At 46.6% G+C, this 19394-nt stretch overlaps 1 protein-coding gene across 1 annotated transcript; it reads right to left on the bottom strand.

Annotated features, from left to right (window-relative positions):
- Nucleotides 1-3859: 3859 nt before the first annotated feature.
- PERM1 (PPARGC1 and ESRR induced regulator, muscle 1) lies at nt 3860-14840 on the bottom strand. The gene is made up of 4 exons (XM_035118076.2): nt 14707-14840; nt 10764-12714; nt 7043-7156; nt 3860-4820 (listed from the first exon to the last, which is right to left on the bottom strand). The coding sequence occupies exons 2-4, from the start codon at nt 12712-12714 to the stop codon at nt 4738-4740; spliced, it is 2148 nt and encodes a 715-aa protein (XP_034973967.1). The 5' UTR covers nt 14707-14840; the 3' UTR covers nt 3860-4737.
- Between the last annotated feature and the right edge of the window lie 4554 nt (nt 14841-19394).

The raw sequence follows: 19394 nt of genomic DNA, 5'->3' as shown, positions 1-19394 counted from the left end.
GGAGAAGATTTAGGAACATACCGGTAGCTGCCTTAAACCGTGTCAGACTATGGAGCCATTTAGCTCGGTATTGACTGGCAGTGGCTCTCCAGTGTTTCAGACAGAGAGCATTCCCAATCCAGCCTGGGGCTGCTGCTGCGGATTGAACATGGGAACATGGGACTTTCTGCATGCAAACCATATGCTCTACCACTGACCTACGTCCCTTCCCTTAAGGTAAAGGAACAATAAAAGCTGCCTTATTCTTAAGTAGATCATTGGCCCATCTACGGTAGCTCTATAGTCGGCACTGGTTGACAGAGGTTCTCCAGGGTTTCAGATGGGAGACATTCAGTCATACCTGGAGATGGATTGAAGCAGGGACCACTGCCACTAAGCCACGAGCCCTTTTATTGTGGCAGAGGATGAAGTTGTTAAGCACTCCTCGTGGTTCTGAGACTGCTCAGGCTCCCCCCTGGCTGCTATTTTTATAACATAAAACAGCCACACTGATTGTATCCGAACACAATTAACTTTTCATGTATTTTGGGCCCAATATTTTTTACTTCTTCCCTTCCAGAGATGGAGATTAAAAACTCTGAAATTCCGGAGAATTCCCAACCCTTCTTTGGAAGGTCGAGGAAGATAAAGAAGAAAAGCTATAGCTGCTGCTACAACAAGCTAAGCAGAAACTCCTGGGTTTTTAATCTCCCATTTTTGGCTGCGGTTTCTGATACTACGCTCACTCATTTTTCCCAGGGGCCCACATTTCATCTGGATCTGCTCACAAGGAGGGCGGCTGCTGCCTTGCCTCTAATGATAGCAATACTTTGCTCGCCTTCACTTCCCCATTAGCAGCAATCATGCTAACTAAATGATGCCATTCGGATAAGATTCCATGAAGACAGCCTTGGCTCTGTCTTCCTGATGCAGCGGGGTGTGTTGGACCCTGGAGGGCCCGGTTGCAAAGAGAAACTGGAGTATTTCCAGGTGTCTGTAGCAATCTCACTTTAGACAGAGGCTGAGGCAGAGTTACAAGCTTCTTCTTTCTGTCATGATTCCTGTGCTCCTGGTGCCTGTTGGGATTGGTAGGGCAGAAGGGACCCCAACTGTAGGGGGTACCAGAGCCAATGATAGGAGGAGCCAGAGCCAATCAGAGGCCAAGCCAACTAATTCTAGTTTTGCTCCCATCCTCCTCCTCCCTGCTCAAGGGGCAACATTGAGACTAAGGAAGAGGAAGATTGGCATCCAGTTCCACCTGCTGGATTGGATGCAAGTAGGAAGGCAGACAGGTAGAGGCTGGCTGAGGGAAAACTAAGGTTGGTGGGGCAGTGCCCCAATTGCCCAAATACATCAGCCTCCACTGCAACACACTAAGTAAAACCTTCCCTTAGCTTTCATTCTCCACTGACCTAAAAAGCCCAGGGAGGAACACAGACGATGTGAAGCTCCTCTTTGAAAGCCAGCACATTCATGTGGTCACAACAAGTCATACTTTGGCTTACCATGATAGGTGAACCAAGTCAGTCAATAGTTCACTCAACCATGTGTTTATCCAGTGAATGCAAAGTTGCCTCTCCGGATTTACTCAGGCCTACCCATGTATGGATTTTAGGCAGGAATGTGTATGAACTGATTTTCTGATGACCACTTGTACATGTGTACATAGAGCCTAAATGCATATGTAACACCCAGTGGTGAAGCTTCATGCTCTGGCACAGAGGGGGGGGAGCAGAGAGCAGGCGGGGCTGTGGCTGGTGTGTGCCCCGGGGCCATGGTGCACCACCCGCAGGGGTGTGGTGTTGTGTCCTGGGGGTGTGGTGTGCCGCCCACAGCAGCGTGGCGCCCAGTGTGGGCGGGGGGGCAGCCACAATGGCACCCCACTGGGATCGTGCTGCCGGGGGCAGTGCGCTCCCCCCCTTCTTCCTCCACCAGTGGTAACATCCACAGGGGTCTAATTGCTAGTAAGCAGCAGAGTCCTAAATGCACTGACCAGCTCTCAAATTGTTGAAATATACATCTAAAATGACAGAGTTACCCAAGTGAGAGATGAGAGATGGCAGTCAAAGCATGGCATGATTTGAAAAAGTTTCCTTTACTGGGAAACATTTACATGCATGTTCATTTGGCACTTTTTTGTATGCTGTAAACTTTCTTTTGTGTACACATATTTCTATTTTTCTATTTGGATTTTTGTTAACGTTTCACTTGCTGAATTTTTGGTTGATGCATAGAAGTTAAAGGGGCAGTGACAAACCTCAGGCCTGGCAGTTGAATGCACACCACCCTCACCCCCAATCTCTCTACTTGACCCTCAGTATTTTCCCAATGCCTCACACTCTCTCCAGCCACATCACTGATTGGCCTTGCTCCACACCCTCCTTGAATGTTTTTTGCCTGTCTGGAATGTGTCCCTGAACTCTGATCATGCCTCTTGCTTGCCTGGATGGAAGACAGAGAGCGTGTGTGGAGTCCAGTTTACTACACAAAGGTAAAGTGTACATGTGTTGTTTCTGGCCCCACTCACCTCTGGCATGTGGCCCATGGAAAGTTGATCAAAAGGAAATGTGGCCCTTGGGCTGAATAGGGCTCCTTGCCCTCCTTGCATTGAAGGCATAGAAGCAGAGCCCAAAGCTACACTGGCAACTCTAGGCAGAGGAGCAGAAAGGAAGCTGTGAAGGAACATCAGCTGAAGACAAGGGTGCCATTTCAGAGTAGCAGCTAAGCATCTGTGAAGTAAAGGTAAAGGTAAAGGGACCCCTGACCGTTAGGTCCAGTCGCGGACGATTCTGGGGTTGCGGTGCTCATCTCGCTTTACTGGCTGAGGGAGCAGGCGTACAGCTTCCAGGTCATGTGGACAGCATGACTAAGCCGCTTCTGGCGAACCAGAGCAGTGCACGGAAATGCCGTTTACCTTCCCACCGGAGCAGTACCTATTTATCTACTTGCACTTTGACGTGCTTTCAAACTGCTAGGTTGGCAGGAGCAGGGACCGAGCAACGGGAGCTCACCCCGTCTTAGGGATTCGAACCGCTGACCTTCTGATCCAAATCCTGGTTACAATAGGATGCCTTTTTTAGGCAGCTCAAACCACCACCACCCCAACCTCAGGCCCATCTCATCTCCAATATGGGGACAATAACAGAGACCTAACTTTTAAGATTACCTTGCATTGCAGCAAGGTAATGTATGAGAAGTGCTTTCAGCATTCAAAAGTACAATATGCATAAATGTTAAGCATCACGATGAAATCAATAAAGCGTTTTTTTAATGGTTATGATTTACTAAACAGTTTTGGGCATGTGTTGGAATCTTGAAGACGACTAGAGCTTATTCAATATTTCTTCCAAGCCTTAGAAGGCTGGGGTTAATCATCATCATCATCATCACATCAACACAGGCAAGTAGTGGTATCTTTTATTGGCTCAACTTCTGTTGGCATAGGAATTTGCAAATGTTAAAGTTACACAGAACATTTCACCAGGCAGTATTGTTCCATTGGTAACTTTTCACCTACCCAGCAAGCAAGGCAAACATTTTTAGTAACTCCAACGGGAAGAGATTTGTGGCCTTCCACATCAATCACTGAACTCTTCAAAACAGTTTAAGAAATTCACACGCTGCTGTAATGTTCCAAGGATAGAGCAGTTCTGTTCAATCTATTGTCTTTTGCATTAATCAAGGCTATAGATTCTGCCAAAAAAATCACCCTGCCCATCATCTACTGTGAAAAGGACAGGAGGCTAAACACTGAAAGGTTGGACAGTGTGATTGTGCTGGTATTTTAAAACATAAAAATGTCAACTTTCTCCTACTTCATATGGAAAATGTCTGGATGCCTCCTAGACATTTTAGAAAAGATAAAAGGATCTTGTGTTTAGGACATTCTTCTCATTACTTCAACCTAACCTTTTCCCTTCCTTTTCAACCTGTTGCTTCTGTTAGCAAATACGGTGAACCATCTTTTCCTTCACTCTTCTTTTTCCACATTCACTTAAGAATATGTGGAAGCCACCAGTGTGAGCATCTACTCTTCATCCTAACCTTCATATTCTCTTGATTAAAGGTATCAGTTCATTCAGAAAGGCTTTCTAGAAGTGGTGCTGTCAGGGCAGAAATTGGGAGACCTAATTTTCAGTAGAATGACCGGGAGAATGTGCTCCAAATGCACCCCTCTGAAGCAATATACATTCATCACAGCTAAAATGATGGAGGCTCTGATGGACCATTCAAGCTTAAGGGTCTAAAATTCCGCAACTGCACCGTTATCTCCTACGCCTGTGCCTCCTGGATTTGTTTTGGTAAACCATCCCTGAAACTTGTCTCCTTTCAATATTCTTCTCCAAAAAAGGATTGCACCTTCCAGTTGTCTCTTGGCCATCATGTCTACCTCATGAGCAGCTGCCCAGCTAGCTAGTTACCAGATGTAGGCTGGGTTATTTATTTATAGCGCTCCTTCTCCCACAAGTTCAAGGTGAGTTACTGGCCAAGGGACAGAAAGGTTTCAGTCTGGCATCTTCTTTGAGAGCTAACAATGGAACCAAATTCCAGTTTCTGTGGAAGCCTCCACCTTATCTTTCAAACCAATTTGCCGCCTTACCAGATGAGGGGGGGGGTTATACTAGTGAGTCCAACAGTCCAGGATAGACCAAGATGCCCCAAAGGTTGGTTCCCTGTCTCCAAAGAAGTACCGTGATATCCTTTCCAACTCATCCCCAAAGGACCACCAGGAATTGGATGGAATTGACTTGTGTCCTGTTATGTTCCATGCTGAGCGTCCGTGATGACCTGCCGCCTGAAGAAGCGGATGGCTGAGAGGGTGCCAAAGTTTGCTAGCAACACTGGAAGAGGAGGGAAAAAGAAGATGCATCCACAGTCCAGATGGATGTATCAAAGAAAGACAGGTTGTTATGCAAATCGTTTCCTTGTCTTCTTAGAATGCATGCACTGAAAGCACTATTATACCACTTTAACAGTCATTGGCTTTCCCAAAGGATCCTGGGAAATGTAGTTTGTTAAGGGTGCTGAGAGTTCCCCTCACACAGCTATATATACCAGAGATCGCTGGGAAGAATCACAGCAAAAGTTAACCCTAAGGTTTGAATCCAATGCTTGTCCTACTCTGAATAGACCCACTGAAGTTAATGATCATGCCTAACTTAGGTCCATTAATTTCAATATCCTTTCTTGAGACCATTGTCTGTTTGTTTGTTTTTTGCTGTAAGGACATAGGAACAAAAGAAGCTGCAACTTGTCTATATACCCTAGTGTTATCTACACTGACTGGCAGCTGCTCTCCAGGTTTTCTGACAGAGTTCGCTCCCAGCCTTACCTGGAGATGCCAGGCACTAAAGCTGGGACCTTCTGCATGCAAAGCAGATGCTCTACCACTGAGCTGTAACCCTTCCCTTACGACGCAGGGATATGGGATGCTATCTTACACTAAGTCAAAACACTGGACCATCTAGCTCAATATTGTCTACACTGATTGGCAGCAGCTCTCAGGCAGAAGTTTCTCCTAGCCCTGCCTCAAGGTGCCAGGGATTGAACCTGAGACCTTCTGCCTGCCAGGCAGATGCTCTACCCCTGAGCTATGGCCAGTGGCACACTCTGCCTGGCCTGCTGGCTCTGCTGAGCCTCTCTGGGTAAGCCAACAGTCCAGCTTGCTGCTTCTCATCTTGAAAACCACTCTTTTAATAAAATGCCTACATCTGGGCTGTGCATAAATGGTTGCCCTCACCTTTCACAGGAGCATAGGAAGTTGCCTTTTATCAAATTATACCATTGGTCCATCTAGCTCAGTATTGTCTACACTGAGTGGCAGCATCTCTCCAGGGCCTCTTCCAGCCCTACCTGGATATGCCAAGGACTGAACCTGTGACCTCCTGCAAAGCAGGTGCTCTAACCACCAAGCTACAGTCCTTCCCCACCAGCCTCAAAGGATGTGACTTTCTCCCCATTTACCTGATCACCACCCAGCCCAAGCGCAGGCACAAGTTCAGCCACCTATCTCCCCATCTGCAGTTACCCAGCTTTGCACGCCCTGCACTAGGTGGAGTCATTATCTTCTCCCTTCCTCGGTCATCCCATATTGCCTAATAATGCCTTAAAGTCCTGGGGCTTAATTTTGACAGAGCACAGAATGTGTGTGGGGAGACTCTTGTTTCCAGCTGTAGACAAGCAACCCTACTTCCCACCCACCCCATTCCTTGGTCAGGACTCCAGAGCCAGCGGAGAAAGGAAAATGAGAAGTAGTCATCTTTTAGCATAAGGAGGAATTAATTCAAATGAACTTGTGAGTTTGAAGGATGCACCTTCCAAGGAGGTTGCCCATTGTGCCTCTGTATGATGTAACACTCGGGCTTTGTCTCCTTCCAATCAGCCTCTGGGGAGGGCAAGCAACTCTGCCATTTCTTTTCACTGGATAGGCCCCCCCAAAAGCAATTCCTCCCAATGCAGAGAGACAACAGACCTAGAGGAGCATTGCCACTGTGCCTCTGTAAGAGCCACTGCTCTGTGCCCTCTGCCTTCTAATGACAGTGATTCTACCCCCTTCTTTACAGGAAGTGCTGTTGGGTTGCTCAATCACTCCCAAATGATTGAATTCAGGAGAACTATCCCTTCTCTGAGGAGGCTGCCCACTGCATTTCTGTATGAGTTACTTCTCTGGGCTGTCCCGTTTTGAATCAGGAGGCTCATTCAGGCCTGTGGCTACCGGAGAAAGTCACAGGTAATTCTGCGGGCAGGCAATTCTTATCTGTACACACTCTAAAACAAAGTTTCCTTCAGGAGTTCAGAATGACGTTTGCCTCCCTTTCTGATGAGAGGAACAACTGGTTTAGAATAAAAACTTGGGTCATTAAGGAAGGAGAAGGGGAGAGTAAAAATGGTTAAAGAAAAAAAAAGAGAGAGAGGGAAACATCTCTCGGCATTAGTTCTGCTCTGTTCCAGAGCTGAACCAGTATGTTAACATTCCTGGCCTATCTCTGAGGCTTAAATCCACCCCCTCTCCAAATCCGCTAGGAGTTGTGCTTCTCCCACACAGAGCCCTTGGATACATTACCGATCTTCCAAGCATCCGGGGCCTGCAGATCAGAGCTCTTCACAGCCCACGAAGCAAACGCCATAAAGCCCAAGCACATGTCTCTTTGTGTAAAAACCGGCTGGAGGGGTCTTTCTGTGGCGGGGGAGAAGAAGAAGAACCAATATGGATGTTTCTCCTGGAAATGTTTATCCAGGAATCCTAGAGCATTGCCTCCCCCCATCACACTGGCACCATGAACAATTCAACTTTAAAGCATAAAGGCTTTTGACCTTTCAAAGCCCTGCATGCTTTGCCTTTGATCCCCACAAAGGATTTTTTTTCTTTAGAAAAAAAACAAATCCCCAGAGTCCAGACATTGGCATGATGGTGATATCAGTGGTGATTATATTTGAACCAGCTGCACAGCTGTCCTTCAACCTGGGGTTTCCATTCCACCTCAGTGATTTTCAAATGGTGCCTTTGGGAACGCCTATCAGTGAGAACTGTGCAACTGGAATACAAGGATTCCAGATGTTGTTGTACTACAACTCCCATGATTCCCAGCCAGCATGGCCAAAGGCCAGGGATGATAGGCACTGTAGTCCAGCAACTTCTGGAGAACATCACGTTGGCTGTTCTTGCTATAATGTCTTTAAATTCCCAGTTGCTGCAGGAGTCCATTGCTTTCCACGACCCTTTCTTCCTCTTTTACCTTCTTCCTCCTTTACCTTCCACCTGCCCTAATCTTGCAGCCCGCTCCTTTTGCTTGTGAACAAATGCAATTGCCACACAGGGATCACACCGTATGGAATGCAGAGCTGTATCTCCCTTGTTTATAACCCCACACAGAGACACAACAGGGAGCCTCCGTTCTGGAGGGTGCTCCCAGCTCCCAGGCATCTTTAGTCCAGGGATAAGGAACCTGTGGCCCTCCAAATGTTGCTAGACTACAACCCCCATCACCCCTGATCATTAGCTATGCTGGCTGGGGCAGAATATTGACATGGCGTACAATAACATTTGGTTTACTCATCCCTACAATAAATGAAAAAAGCCATCATAAAGCAAGTCTGAAAATCTGAGAAAAAGAAGGAAGTAGTGGAATAACTACAGGCTGCTGAATGTGTCATGTGATTCATAAGAGAGTCAGCTGTACTACGGTAGTAAACCAACCCTAATGTGCTTCCCTCCCCTTAACCTTGGACATTGGTTTAATCAGCTTCCACTGAAAAGAATCCTGCAAGAGAGTGCATTGTGTGTCTATATAATCAATATCCACCCCATACAGACAAAGCACATTTATATGGCATTTTAACGGTCATGGCTTCCTCCCAAAGAACTGGAGTTTACCCCTCACAGAGCTACAATTCCCATCACCCTTAACAGATGACAGTTCTCGGGATTCTTTGGGGTAACCCCTGTGCTTTAAACGTGCTTTATATGTATGGTCAGAGTAATGCCTGGCTAGCTTTCAAGCAAATAGATCAGAGACCTGAGTTCTAATCTTACCCATCCACTCCTTGCACTCTTTCTGTCTGTCTCTTGCAAAAGAACAAGTGTTGCAATAATGCTCAATCTGCTTTGAGGCTCAGGACAAAGAACGACTTTCAAACACTACAAGGTCAGTCTTTGTTTTACTTCTGAGAGGAGCTACTTTCAATCAGTTATGGGTGCTTGCTGATGACCTTTGAGTGTTTCTGGAGCACTGTTTTCCTTTGGGGATACAGGACCTCTCGATGGCCCAAGGGTGCAAGTCCAGTTTCAATGCACTCTTAGGTCGAGAGTGACTCAGCAGGGCTTATTTCTGAGTAAACACGCCTGAGACAGGGCTGCAAAGGTTTTAACCTCCAGGGTGTGTTGTAAAAAACGTTAACAACAGTGTCTTACAGCACTTTAATGAATTTATGATGGCATAAGCTTCCGTGGGCTAGAGTTCACTCCATCAGACACAGCCGACTCTCCAGTACTCAAATGTTTGTGCCATTGTAAATTTGTTGGTCTTTAAGGTGCTGCAATATTATTTTACTGTTTTCTCTGGAAGTGGTAAAACTCTCTGTGGGTTGATCTATTCATGGCCATCGATTAAGGCTGGCTGGCTGATTAATAGTCACCACCAAGGCAAGAGGGCTTTATTCAAATAATGAGGTCACCATTTGGTTTAGTATATGAAATATCAAGATAGGTTGATTTCTATATGTGTGTGTGCATCTATCTATCATCTATCTATCTATCTATCTATCTATCTATCTATCTATCTATCTATCTTCCCGTTTGTAAGGAATTCTCTGCAGGAAAATCATTTCATGTGTATCCACTATAACAGCCACAATTTCCTTAGCTGCTCTTGAACCCACAGCACAAAAGGGGTTGCCATACTTGTTTCCAAATGTTCTCATACTTTGGGCATGGCACGGTGCCTCTGGGTATGTGTGCTGATGCCTTTTCACTTTAAAAAGAATGAAACCAACTTATGTTTTCAATGGAATGTACCTAAGGACAGAGGGCCTCTGAGGACATGCAGAGTGCACCTTCCCTTGAAGCATGCGCTCCATAACAAAATGCTTAGGATCATGCTGCTGTTGCTGCTGCTGGGAACACATCCGTTTATTAAAAATGAAGATGCCAAATGCCCAAATGACATCACCATGGAACTCTGCAACCAGTCCTTAGGTTAGGTCAGGGGCGGAGAATGTTTTTTCAGACTGAGCGTCATGCTTCTCTCTGGGCTACCTTTGGAGGGGCATGGGGGTCACCCACCAGTGGTGGGCGGGGGAAGTTTCTATGAGCACTTACACACCACCATCCCTCTATCCATCCAGAAAGGAAAGAAGCATGATCAGAATACAAGGGTGCATTCCAGCCAGGCATGAACACACAAAGAAGGGTGCAAAGAAGTGTCAGTAAGGGTGAGACCTAGGGAGATGGAGTGGGGCTGGGGAGGAGGGTGCTCTGGGGAGAGTTCAAAAGTATGGATGCCATACGTCTGATTTTCCCGGACATTACTGGGATTTCAAAGGCAGAATTGACATCTGGGGGAAATTGGAGGGAGAAAGATTGTTTTCTGCTGCTCCAGAGAAGCGAACACGGAGCAATGGATTCAAACTTCAAGAAAGAAGATTCCACCTAAACATTAGGAAGAACTTCCTGACAGTAAGAGCTGTTCGGCAGTGGAATTTGCTACCAAGGAGTGTGGTGGAGTCTCCTTCTTTGGAGGTCTTTAAGCAGAGGCTTGACAGGCATATGTCAAGAATGCTTTGATGGTGTTTCCTGCTTGGCAGGGGGTTGGACTGGATGGCCCTTGTGGTCTCTTCCAACTCTATGATTCTATTCTATGATTCTATTCTATGATTCTATTCTATTCTATTCTATTCTATTTCCAAAAGGATCTTAGGCAAGTCAATTGAAAAATCGCTCTCTCTTTTTCCGTTTTTGTAAAAAACAACAACACAGTTCAACAACTTTGGGGTTTGTCTAAATAAAGTTCAACAACTTTGGGGATTTCCTAATAAAATCTCAACAATTTTGAAGTCTTCCAAATAATATGAAATATGGCAACCCTATCTAAGGGCCAGACAAGGGTCCAGGAGGGCCACATATGGCCCCTGGGCCTGAGGTTCCCCGCACCTGCGTTAGATGTACAAAGTGTTGAGCCCTGGCACATTTGTTTAGAAATTAAGCACTGGCAAAACAGTTAAATGGTCAGCATGTCAAGTTGTCAGAACCAAAAACCCACTCACATATCAGGAAAAAGAAATGGTACCTGGTTGCATCACAGCCATCCCTAGGTCTTCTGGTCTTGGTAGGTTTTCACCCAGGAGCCTTGGAGACACGAGCACCAGCCTTCCTTGAGATCCTTTCCGAAGCAGAGCGCCTTGGCTTGTGGGCCGTGATCTGAGAAGATGTGCAGGTCTGCACAGAAAGGATTTTAAAGCTCTTGCAGCCTTCCTCACCTCTGAGGCTGGGATGCTGAAGAAAAAAACCCTCCAGTTCCTCTTCTTCTTTGCTTTGTTGGCAAAGAAGTGTTCGTACACCTCTGGGGTAGACATCTGCATAGCACTGTCAGCCATGTCCAAATCCGGGTCCCCCAAGCCACCAGATGGCGCCGACTGATGTCCGGAGCTGAAGACTGTCTCCAGAACTCCATCTTTGTTTCTCACCTTGGCCTCACCCATTTCGCTGAAGAAATGTTCGTACATTTCAGGCCCATCCATTTCAGGCAGCTCTTGGTCAATCCCTGAGATCGGCTGCTCCTTTCCAATCCCCAATCCCTCCTCCTGGGTGTCATCGCAGAAAAAACAGTCATACATTTTTGGCCACCTCATGGCAGATAAGCCACTTTCTGGAGAGCCTTCTAACGTCGGACCATAGGGAGTTGGCTCCCCTAAGCGGTCTGATGTCTGTTCTCCTTGAACAATAGTATGAAGTTCCTCTTCAAAAGGTAAAGCCACGCCAAGATAGTGGCACGTTTCTCCACTGTCGTTCTTCTCAACCCTTCCTGTTGAAGTAGCTGTTTCTCTGTCTTCCTGCAATAGCCCATCACATATGGAATTTGTTGCTTGGATTGGGCTTGGACCACTCTTTTCTCCCGGTGCCCTTGGAAATGGTTGAACCCCGTTGTCACATGGAGAGCCCCTGACTTGGTTCACTGGGCCTCCCTCCTTTAAGGCCTCCCTGTTGCTTGCTCCACTCTCAACAATGACATTTGCAGAAATGTCTTCTTCCTTGCTCACCCTTCCCGGAATGTTTCCCCCACGGCTCGCCGATAGCATGTCGGATGGTGCAGAGACCATTACGATTGGAACCAAACACCCTTGAGATGGAGATGGGTTTTCCTGGAGTGGCGCCGCTGCCTGTGCCTTCAAGGTGACCTGAAGGGGCTTGCCACCCTTCTCTGGGCGCTCTGCTCCCCCGAGCTCTGCAGAAACTGGAGAATAAAAGGGAGCAGAGCTTGGATAGGCAGCAAGTGGGGGTTCTGGTTCCCAACAAGCTGCTGTGCTCGTCATTGATGCTGGGAGCTGCATGCCCACACAGGCAGGCAGGGAGGGATCCTTGGAGTGTTGTAATTCCAAGCAGATAGGACTGCTCCCATTGTTGTCTGCCCCGTCTGTGGTCTTCAGGTTTGTAGGCTCAGCACAGGGAGGTCTTTCCATTCTCTCCTGCCCTGGGCTTTTCTCTGTCAAGGCCCTCCCTTGGGTGGCAGTAGCTAGCACTACTGGTAGGGAGCAGTCTGGATTTATGGGCTGGTCTCCTCTCTCTGTTTCCTTGGCAGTAAATGCAGCTTCTGTGACGGTAACTTGCAGCCCAGTCCGACTTCCTGATGGCTTCAAAGTGACACGGGGCAGCTGACCTTCCTGGGTCCTCCTGGAAGTCTGGGGGCAAGCTGTGCCAAGTTGTTTGCTGTTGCACAGAAACCTGATGACAGAGCCCAGATCTGTTTCATCGTCACTGCCAGACAAAACCTCATCTACAAGCAGGTGCCCATCTGGGGTTCCACGTGGGAGGCAGCTGGCTGAATGGCTGGCTGGGAGGACAGGGCCCACTTTCACTTGGACCGACCCACTCTCTGCGGCCTCCCCTTCCTCAAGGTCGCTGAGGAGCTGCTCGTCAGCTGTAGCCAAGGCTGGCTGGCTCAAACTGCATTCTTCAGAAGCCAAGTAGAACTCAGCCCAATCCCGGTCATTTAACAGGATGCTGTACTCAAAATTTTCCATCTGGGAAAGGGACATGTTGATGGGGTCGTTGGGAGTGGGGAGAGAAAAGAGAGAAGTTTTAAAAATACTTTTACAGCATGTTTCATTTTGCAATGAGAGATAGAGGGGAAATTAGATTCAGTTTGCATTTAAAGGCAAATCTATCAAATTCGTACTTCCCAAAACAATATATGAACATTTGTCCAAATCTTGCAATGCAGTTCTCCAGCCAGCCACTGGTTTTTTTTTAAAAAAATGCACATATTAGTGGGAAATGTGCATAACAATTGATAAGGGAAAATAACTTACAAAAATGCACTACATTAGAAAAATGCTTGCAAAGATGTGCACATTAGTCAAAACTGCATACAAAAAGGTTTTTATTAGAGTGAAAATCGCATCAAAACGCTGATGAATCTTCATGAGGATTAAATAATAATAATCATCATCTGTGAATTGCTGCAGAAAACTGGAGAATTTAATATAAAATTGGAAAATGAGAAACTGAGAGAACCAAAATGGACAGGTACTTCCATCCCTAGCAGCCACAGAGGACACAAATAGAGGCCTTTAAATAGGGCTGTCAGATCACAACCTTCTCTTTGAAAGAGTCTTCTGTTTGAATGTCTGTCCAGTAGAAGTCCATTTTAAACCCTCGAAAGAATAATCAAGCCAGCAAGCAAGCAATCTTTTTTTTGTATGCTGCCTTGCTGAAGACAGTTTACAACATATTTAAAAATACATAACTACAAACAAAACAAAACTAGTCATAAAGAATAAACGAAACATCAGAGAGCACACAACCAAATCGAACAATTTCCACATAAAGGCCTGTAAGGCAGGGAGCAGGTCTTCCAGGACTCGCAGCCAAGGACCTCAAGGTGGCAGACACAGGGGGGGATTATTGATTATGATGTAATTTGTTTTTTTATATTGTAATTTTATGTTGTGAACTGCCCTGAGATTTACAGGTTTACAGTGGTATACAGCAGCAGCACCAGCAGCAGCAGCAACAACAACATTTTCACAGCAATATGTCTATCATTGGCTGCTAGCCACAATGGCTGTGTTCTACCTTCACTGTCTGAGGAAGTACTGTATGTCTTTGAAAGCCAGTTCCTGGGCATCACAAGTGGGGGAAGTTCTGTTGGGCTGATGTCGTGTGTGCAGGCTTCCCACTGAGGCATTTGGTTGGACACTATGAGAACAGGATGCTGATATCTAAAAACAGGATGCTCATATCCAGTGACTTGCATCAGCTCTCCAGAGTCTGACATGGAGACCTACTTAGGGATGCTAGGGATTGAACCTGGGACCTTCTGCATGCAAAGCACGTGCTCTGTCATTGATCTTCGGCCCTTTCCCCCAAATCCACCACTTCTGTGTGGCCTGTGCCTTATCTCTTAATCCTCATTCCCAGCTGCAAATAAAGCTTGTTGTTCTCCCAGGGGTTTGCCTTCAATTGTAAGGTCCTCGTAAACTGGGAATGCACCCTCCCCTCGTGAGCAGGGATTGATTTTATCTCTCAAATGACAATGACAGCATAGAATTAATAACAATAACAATGATGATGATGCAAAGAGAGGGTGACATGTTATAAGCATGCTGCCTATATAGAAACCAATTGCTGCCTTTCTCTCCTAACGTTCTACCACCGCCAATCATGAGGACTGGCAACTTGCTAATAAACAGTGGCAATCAACAAGTATGACCTTGAAGGCCATCTCCTTCTGTCTTGTGAGTTCTCCGGGACACCCGATCAGGCAGCAACACCAGCAGCTATATGAGCATGTTCCCTCTGCTGTGACCTCTCCACTCTGGTGGTATAAGGCTCCTTCGCTAATATCATCAGCTGCAGTGTCTACCCTAGAGGAGAGCCTGATCTTTAGGGTTTTGAGGTCACCTCTGCAATATCACAGCCTCTTGCACAAAAGAGGCAAAGCGAAAAGTGGCTGTTCTAGAGGGGAGCAGATACACAATAACAATGTGGGGGAGGGGCACTGCAGATCCTACCTTGAAGACAGCCTACGCCAAGGATGGGGCCATGCCAGGAGCAGCGCAGCAAAGTTCTCCCGGCGTGACATGATGCTGTGCCCAGTACCCTGGGCACTGAGTGCAGAGGCTGTTCGTCTTCAGAGAGGCTATTCTCTTAGGCCGAAAATAAGACCCTCCCTCCCAAACGTGTCACATGAAATTCTATAAATGCAAAGGGCTGGTCCAGAAATAGAAGGCAGGCAGCCCTTCCCGCAGATGCGCCAAAGCAGCCACTCTGACTCACCCTGTTTACCAGGGGCAGGACCTGTTTTCTGGTACCTGGCAAATCACTGCTCCTTTTTTAGCCAGGTACGAGAAAACATTTGGCCCCCCAGATGTTGCTGCGTTACAGCTCCCACCAGCCCAAATCTCCATGGATTATGGTTGGGAACTGTAGTTCAATAACCTCTGGATTTCCCCGGTCCCCCATCTCTGGTCTGTCCTTGAGAGGAGCTATTCAAATGCAAGTATCTGGTATGCAACTCTGGTATCAAACCAAGGATGGGGGTCTTTGATACCAGCACTTCCAGGTGTTGTGGAAGGAGTATTACATAGTTCTCCCCTTCCCTAGTCCAGTGTTTCCCAACCTTGTGCCTCCAGCTGTTTTCGGACTACAATTCCCATCATTCCTGACCACTGGTCTTGCTAGCTAGGGATGATGGGAATTGTAGTCTCAAAACATCTGGAGGCACAAGGTTGGGAAACACTGCCCTAGTTGATCTTCGCAGGGAGGTTCAGCTGGCACCTTCATTATGCACCTTTAGGCGCCAGTCAAAATGTTCTTTTTCAACCAGGCCTTTGGCCTGTATCGGGATGTTTTTAATGTTTGCTGTGTTTTTATTATGTTGGAAGCCAGCCAAAGCAGTCAGATGGGTTGGGGGCAAAGCAGTCAGATGGGTGGGGTATAGATAGATAGATAGATAAGGCTCATTAACATCCTATTCCCTTAAAAATGTGTCTGAGGGAGGGCAAGGGGGGTTAATGGTTTCATTTTGTTATTGTTTTTATTATGTATTTGGTGTTTTTATCGTGTATTTTTATGCTGTGAACCACCCTGAGTCCTATGTATGAAGGGTGGTATGCAAATTAGTTAGTTACAGTGGTACCTCGGTTTATGAACACAATTGGTTCCGGAAGTCGGTTCATAAACTGAAGCGTTAATAAACTGAAGCGAACTTTCCCATTGAAAGTAATGGAAAGTGGATTAATCTGTTCCAGACGGGTCCGCAGAGTACTCAACCTGAAGCGTACTTAACCCGAAGCATGGGTGTAATTGGTTCCGGAAGTCTGTTCATAAACTGAAGCGTTCATAAACTGAAGCGAACTTTCCCATGGAAAGTAATGGAAAGTGAATTAATCTGTTCCAGATGGTTCCGCGGTGTTCGTAAACCGAAAATTCGTAAACCGAGGTATTCATAAACCGAGGTTCCACTGTAGTTAGTTAGTTACTCTGTGAAGTAGGTTAGGCTGCGACTGACCCAAGGTGACCCAGTGAGCATCATGACTGAGTGGGAATGAGAGCTCTGAGCTCCCTGATCCTAGAGTGGCAATCTAACGACACTAAATGACTAAAATGCCTGTTCAGAAATCAACCTTTTCCCCTTTCAGGGCACCTTCAGACGGGTGTTTTATTGCGGGTATGTTCTTGACACCACAAAAGTGCATCCGTGGTGGATTTATCCTGCTTTAGTTTATTCTGCAATGCAACACATGATTGCTGTCCAAAGGAGCCATGGCACAACAAAAGCAGTACAAAAATAAAACAGAACAGCTGTGGTATTAAAAAGTTATGGGATTTCTGCAGGATGTTAGAGAAAATGCACTGACTGGAAAGGAAGCAGCGTGACAGGCCCAAGACTTCTGCATGTGCACACAGCGTTGAAAGCAGAATTGCATGTGACTATCCTGACAGCATCAAGAGCATAAATAATCCTGAATGCACAATATAAAGGACGTCTGGCAGGGGTCCTAAGAAGAGCTTGCCGAGTAAAGGATGAAGTGGGTTTTCTTATCCCCTTATTTTAAACAGGATGTAAACATGCCCCAGTGACTCTCACCCACTAACCGCCTTCCCCGCCCCCTCCCCCAACCACAGTTATGGTAAAGTTCCTTTTTGTTAAGAGATTAACTGGAGAAACTCGCACGCTGCCACAGACACCAGACATATGTTGCTGCCAGCCAGACTCAAGAGCTGAAAGCAGGAAATGCTATTAATAGTGTTACAGTAAAAACCAAAAGGCCGCACATCACACAAGATTTCAACACACTCCATAGCTTCCAAAAACATATAATGGGGATAGAATTTTTGTCCTCCCCGGGGTGTGTGTGTGTGTGTGGATCCTCATAGTGTGACAATTTTTTCTTCTTTGATCTATGGTAAGCAAGTGTTATAGATCGTTCTCAGTAGTGGCTGCTGCTCGTTGGGACTTGTGGGGCAGAATGCAAGGAGCCCAAACAGTAGGTAGTGTCAGCCTAGGACAGGCAAAACCAACTAATTCTTGTTTCACCCTCATCCTTTTCCTTGCTGAATTCTACAAGGGCAACACCATGCGCTCATCAACACTTACTTTTGTAAGTATGCTTTCTAGGCACAAGCCTGGGCTTTCCAGGTCTGTGTCTGAGCATTGTTGTTGTCCCCCCCACCCTGTGTTTTCCCTGGGAAAACCCATGTTTTGCAGCTGAATTGGAGCAAACAGCAATCCACTGAAAACCCGATTGCTGTTTGCTCCAATTCAAGGGTAAATTGTGTAGGACAAAAAAAAAGAGAAACCGCTCGGACTCAGGCCTGGAAAGCCCAGACCTGTGCCTAGAAACGCAGTGTAAAAGGAAGTGTAGATGGAGTCCGAGACAAAGGTGGAGGAAGCTTCCAGGCAGGGCCACCCCCTCAACTAGATGTAAGCAAGAAGGCAGCAAGGTGGGTGTTGCCAAGGTTGGTGGGGAAGCCTGCTATTTGCCCTGATGGGCAAACTTCCAGTACCCTCAACTGTTGGCCATTATTTCCTCAAAATCTAGGAAAGTGAAAACCGTGCTGCAGTACCATGGCTGAAGATTGCCATCTGCTGGCCACGCTCCCAAAAAGCAGGATTCATTGCAATGTACAGTACAGAACTGTATTCTGTTCTTCAGCATCTAAAGGCCTACGGTAGCCCAAGCTATTTTGCTATCAGTCTAGACAAGTATTAATCCCTCCCACACACTATTTTTGTTGGTGGGTGCAATGTGTATGGGGGAGTGACCTCCACACTTCTCATTTCAGCCTTCTTTCCTGCATACATGAATGGAGTGAAGGAGCTTTGAAGCCATTCACTTGCATAATGGTGCATGATGCAGCAACCTGGCTGGTCAGTGCCTGTGCAGAGAGCATTCAGAAGTTCTTCAACCCCTATACTGACTTCCTTCTACTATTAGACAAAGACCTGAGAAACCAGAGTTCAAATCGCCACTCAGCCTAACATATTTCACAGGATTGTTGAGGGGATTAAATGAGAAAGAGAAAACAGGATGCTAGGCTAGACAGGCCTTTGTTACCCCTCCTAGTGGTGCAGCAATGAAAAAAACTGCTAGCATATTTGCAAAGTCTAAGCAGGGTCCAATATGTTTTCAAACTGGATGGGAGACCGTATGTCGAGATTCCCGCATAGCTGGGGGTTGGACTAGATGAGCTCGGGATCCCTTCCAACACTATGGTTCTATGATTCAGGTAAGAGTTCAGGTTACCATCCCCACCCAATCTGAAAAGAACTGTTTCCTGCTTTGGCCACTAGATGTCACTCAAGGACAGAAAGATAGATGACGGCCCAGGATGGCCAATTTTGAGTTATGTGCTTGCATGGAGGTGCAGATACTACCCCAGGGGACAGAATAATGCCACCCTCTACCAAACAGCTAGATCCTAGTGGGAATGGTGCTGCACATGAGGAACATGTAAGCTCCACAAAATATAAAGTTGCCTTTTATTAAGTCAGAACATTGGTCCTGCTCAACCAGCACTGTCCACTCTTTGAGCAGAAGCTCTGCATCAGGCCTACCCCGGAGATCCTTTTAACCAAGGACTGAACATGAGGCTTTCGGCATTCAAAGCACAACAGTGGCAGAGGACATGCAGAAGGTCCCAGCTTCAGTCACTGCTAGCATCTCCTAGGGAGAGAGAGAGCGATGTCTGGAAAGCTACTGCTGGTCATTGTTGGCAGTACTGAGCTACATGGACCAAAATTCTGATTCAGTATAAGACAGCTTCCTATGTTTGTTACGAGTACTTATCACTTGGTCTTAGAGCACCTGCTCTGCATGCAGAAAGTCCCAGGTTCAATCCCAGGCAGCAACTGCAAGCAGGGCTGGAAATGTTGCCTGTCTAAAACCCAAGAGAGCAGCAGCTGCTGCTGTCAATGGTACCGAGCTACTAATGGCCCAATTCCATATTAGGTGGCTTCCTATGTTCCAGGGGCCCTTGGCAATGGTGAACTTTGGTCCCAGCTCTCACCCAGCTCATCTCTCTAATGCCTCTAGGGAAACACATGAATCCTTGCAGCGGCATGCTTTTCGAAGGTAGGGGTGAGAACCTGTGTGGCCTTCCAGATGTGGTTAGGCCTCCAGCTCCCACCAGGCCCATCCAGCATCGCCAATGTGACTAAGGAAGATGGGAGTTAGAGACTAGGAACATCTGGAGG

This window comes from Zootoca vivipara, chromosome 6, assembly GCF_963506605.1.
Source record: "Zootoca vivipara chromosome 6, rZooViv1.1, whole genome shotgun sequence".
Taxonomy (NCBI): Eukaryota; Metazoa; Chordata; class Lepidosauria; order Squamata; family Lacertidae; genus Zootoca; species Zootoca vivipara.
The sequence above is the reverse complement of the archived record's forward strand: the minus strand, read 5'-3'. Positions and strand labels throughout refer to the sequence as shown.

What these genes read in the sequence shown, in the direction of transcription:
- PERM1 (XM_035118076.2), bottom strand. Translation starts at nt 12,714, where the DNA reads ATGGAAAATTTTGAGTACAGCATCCTGTTAAATGACCGGGATTGGGCT. An exon ending in GATGGCTGTGATGCAACCAG is followed by an intron (nt 7,157 to 10,763) that starts GTACCATTTCTT and finishes CCCCCGCCACAG; the next exon opens with AAAGACCCCTCCAGCCGGTT. An exon ending in CCCGGATGCTTGGAAGATCG is followed by an intron (nt 4,821 to 7,042) that starts GTAATGTATCCA and finishes CTCCTCTTCCAG; the next exon opens with TGTTGCTAGCAAACTTTGGC.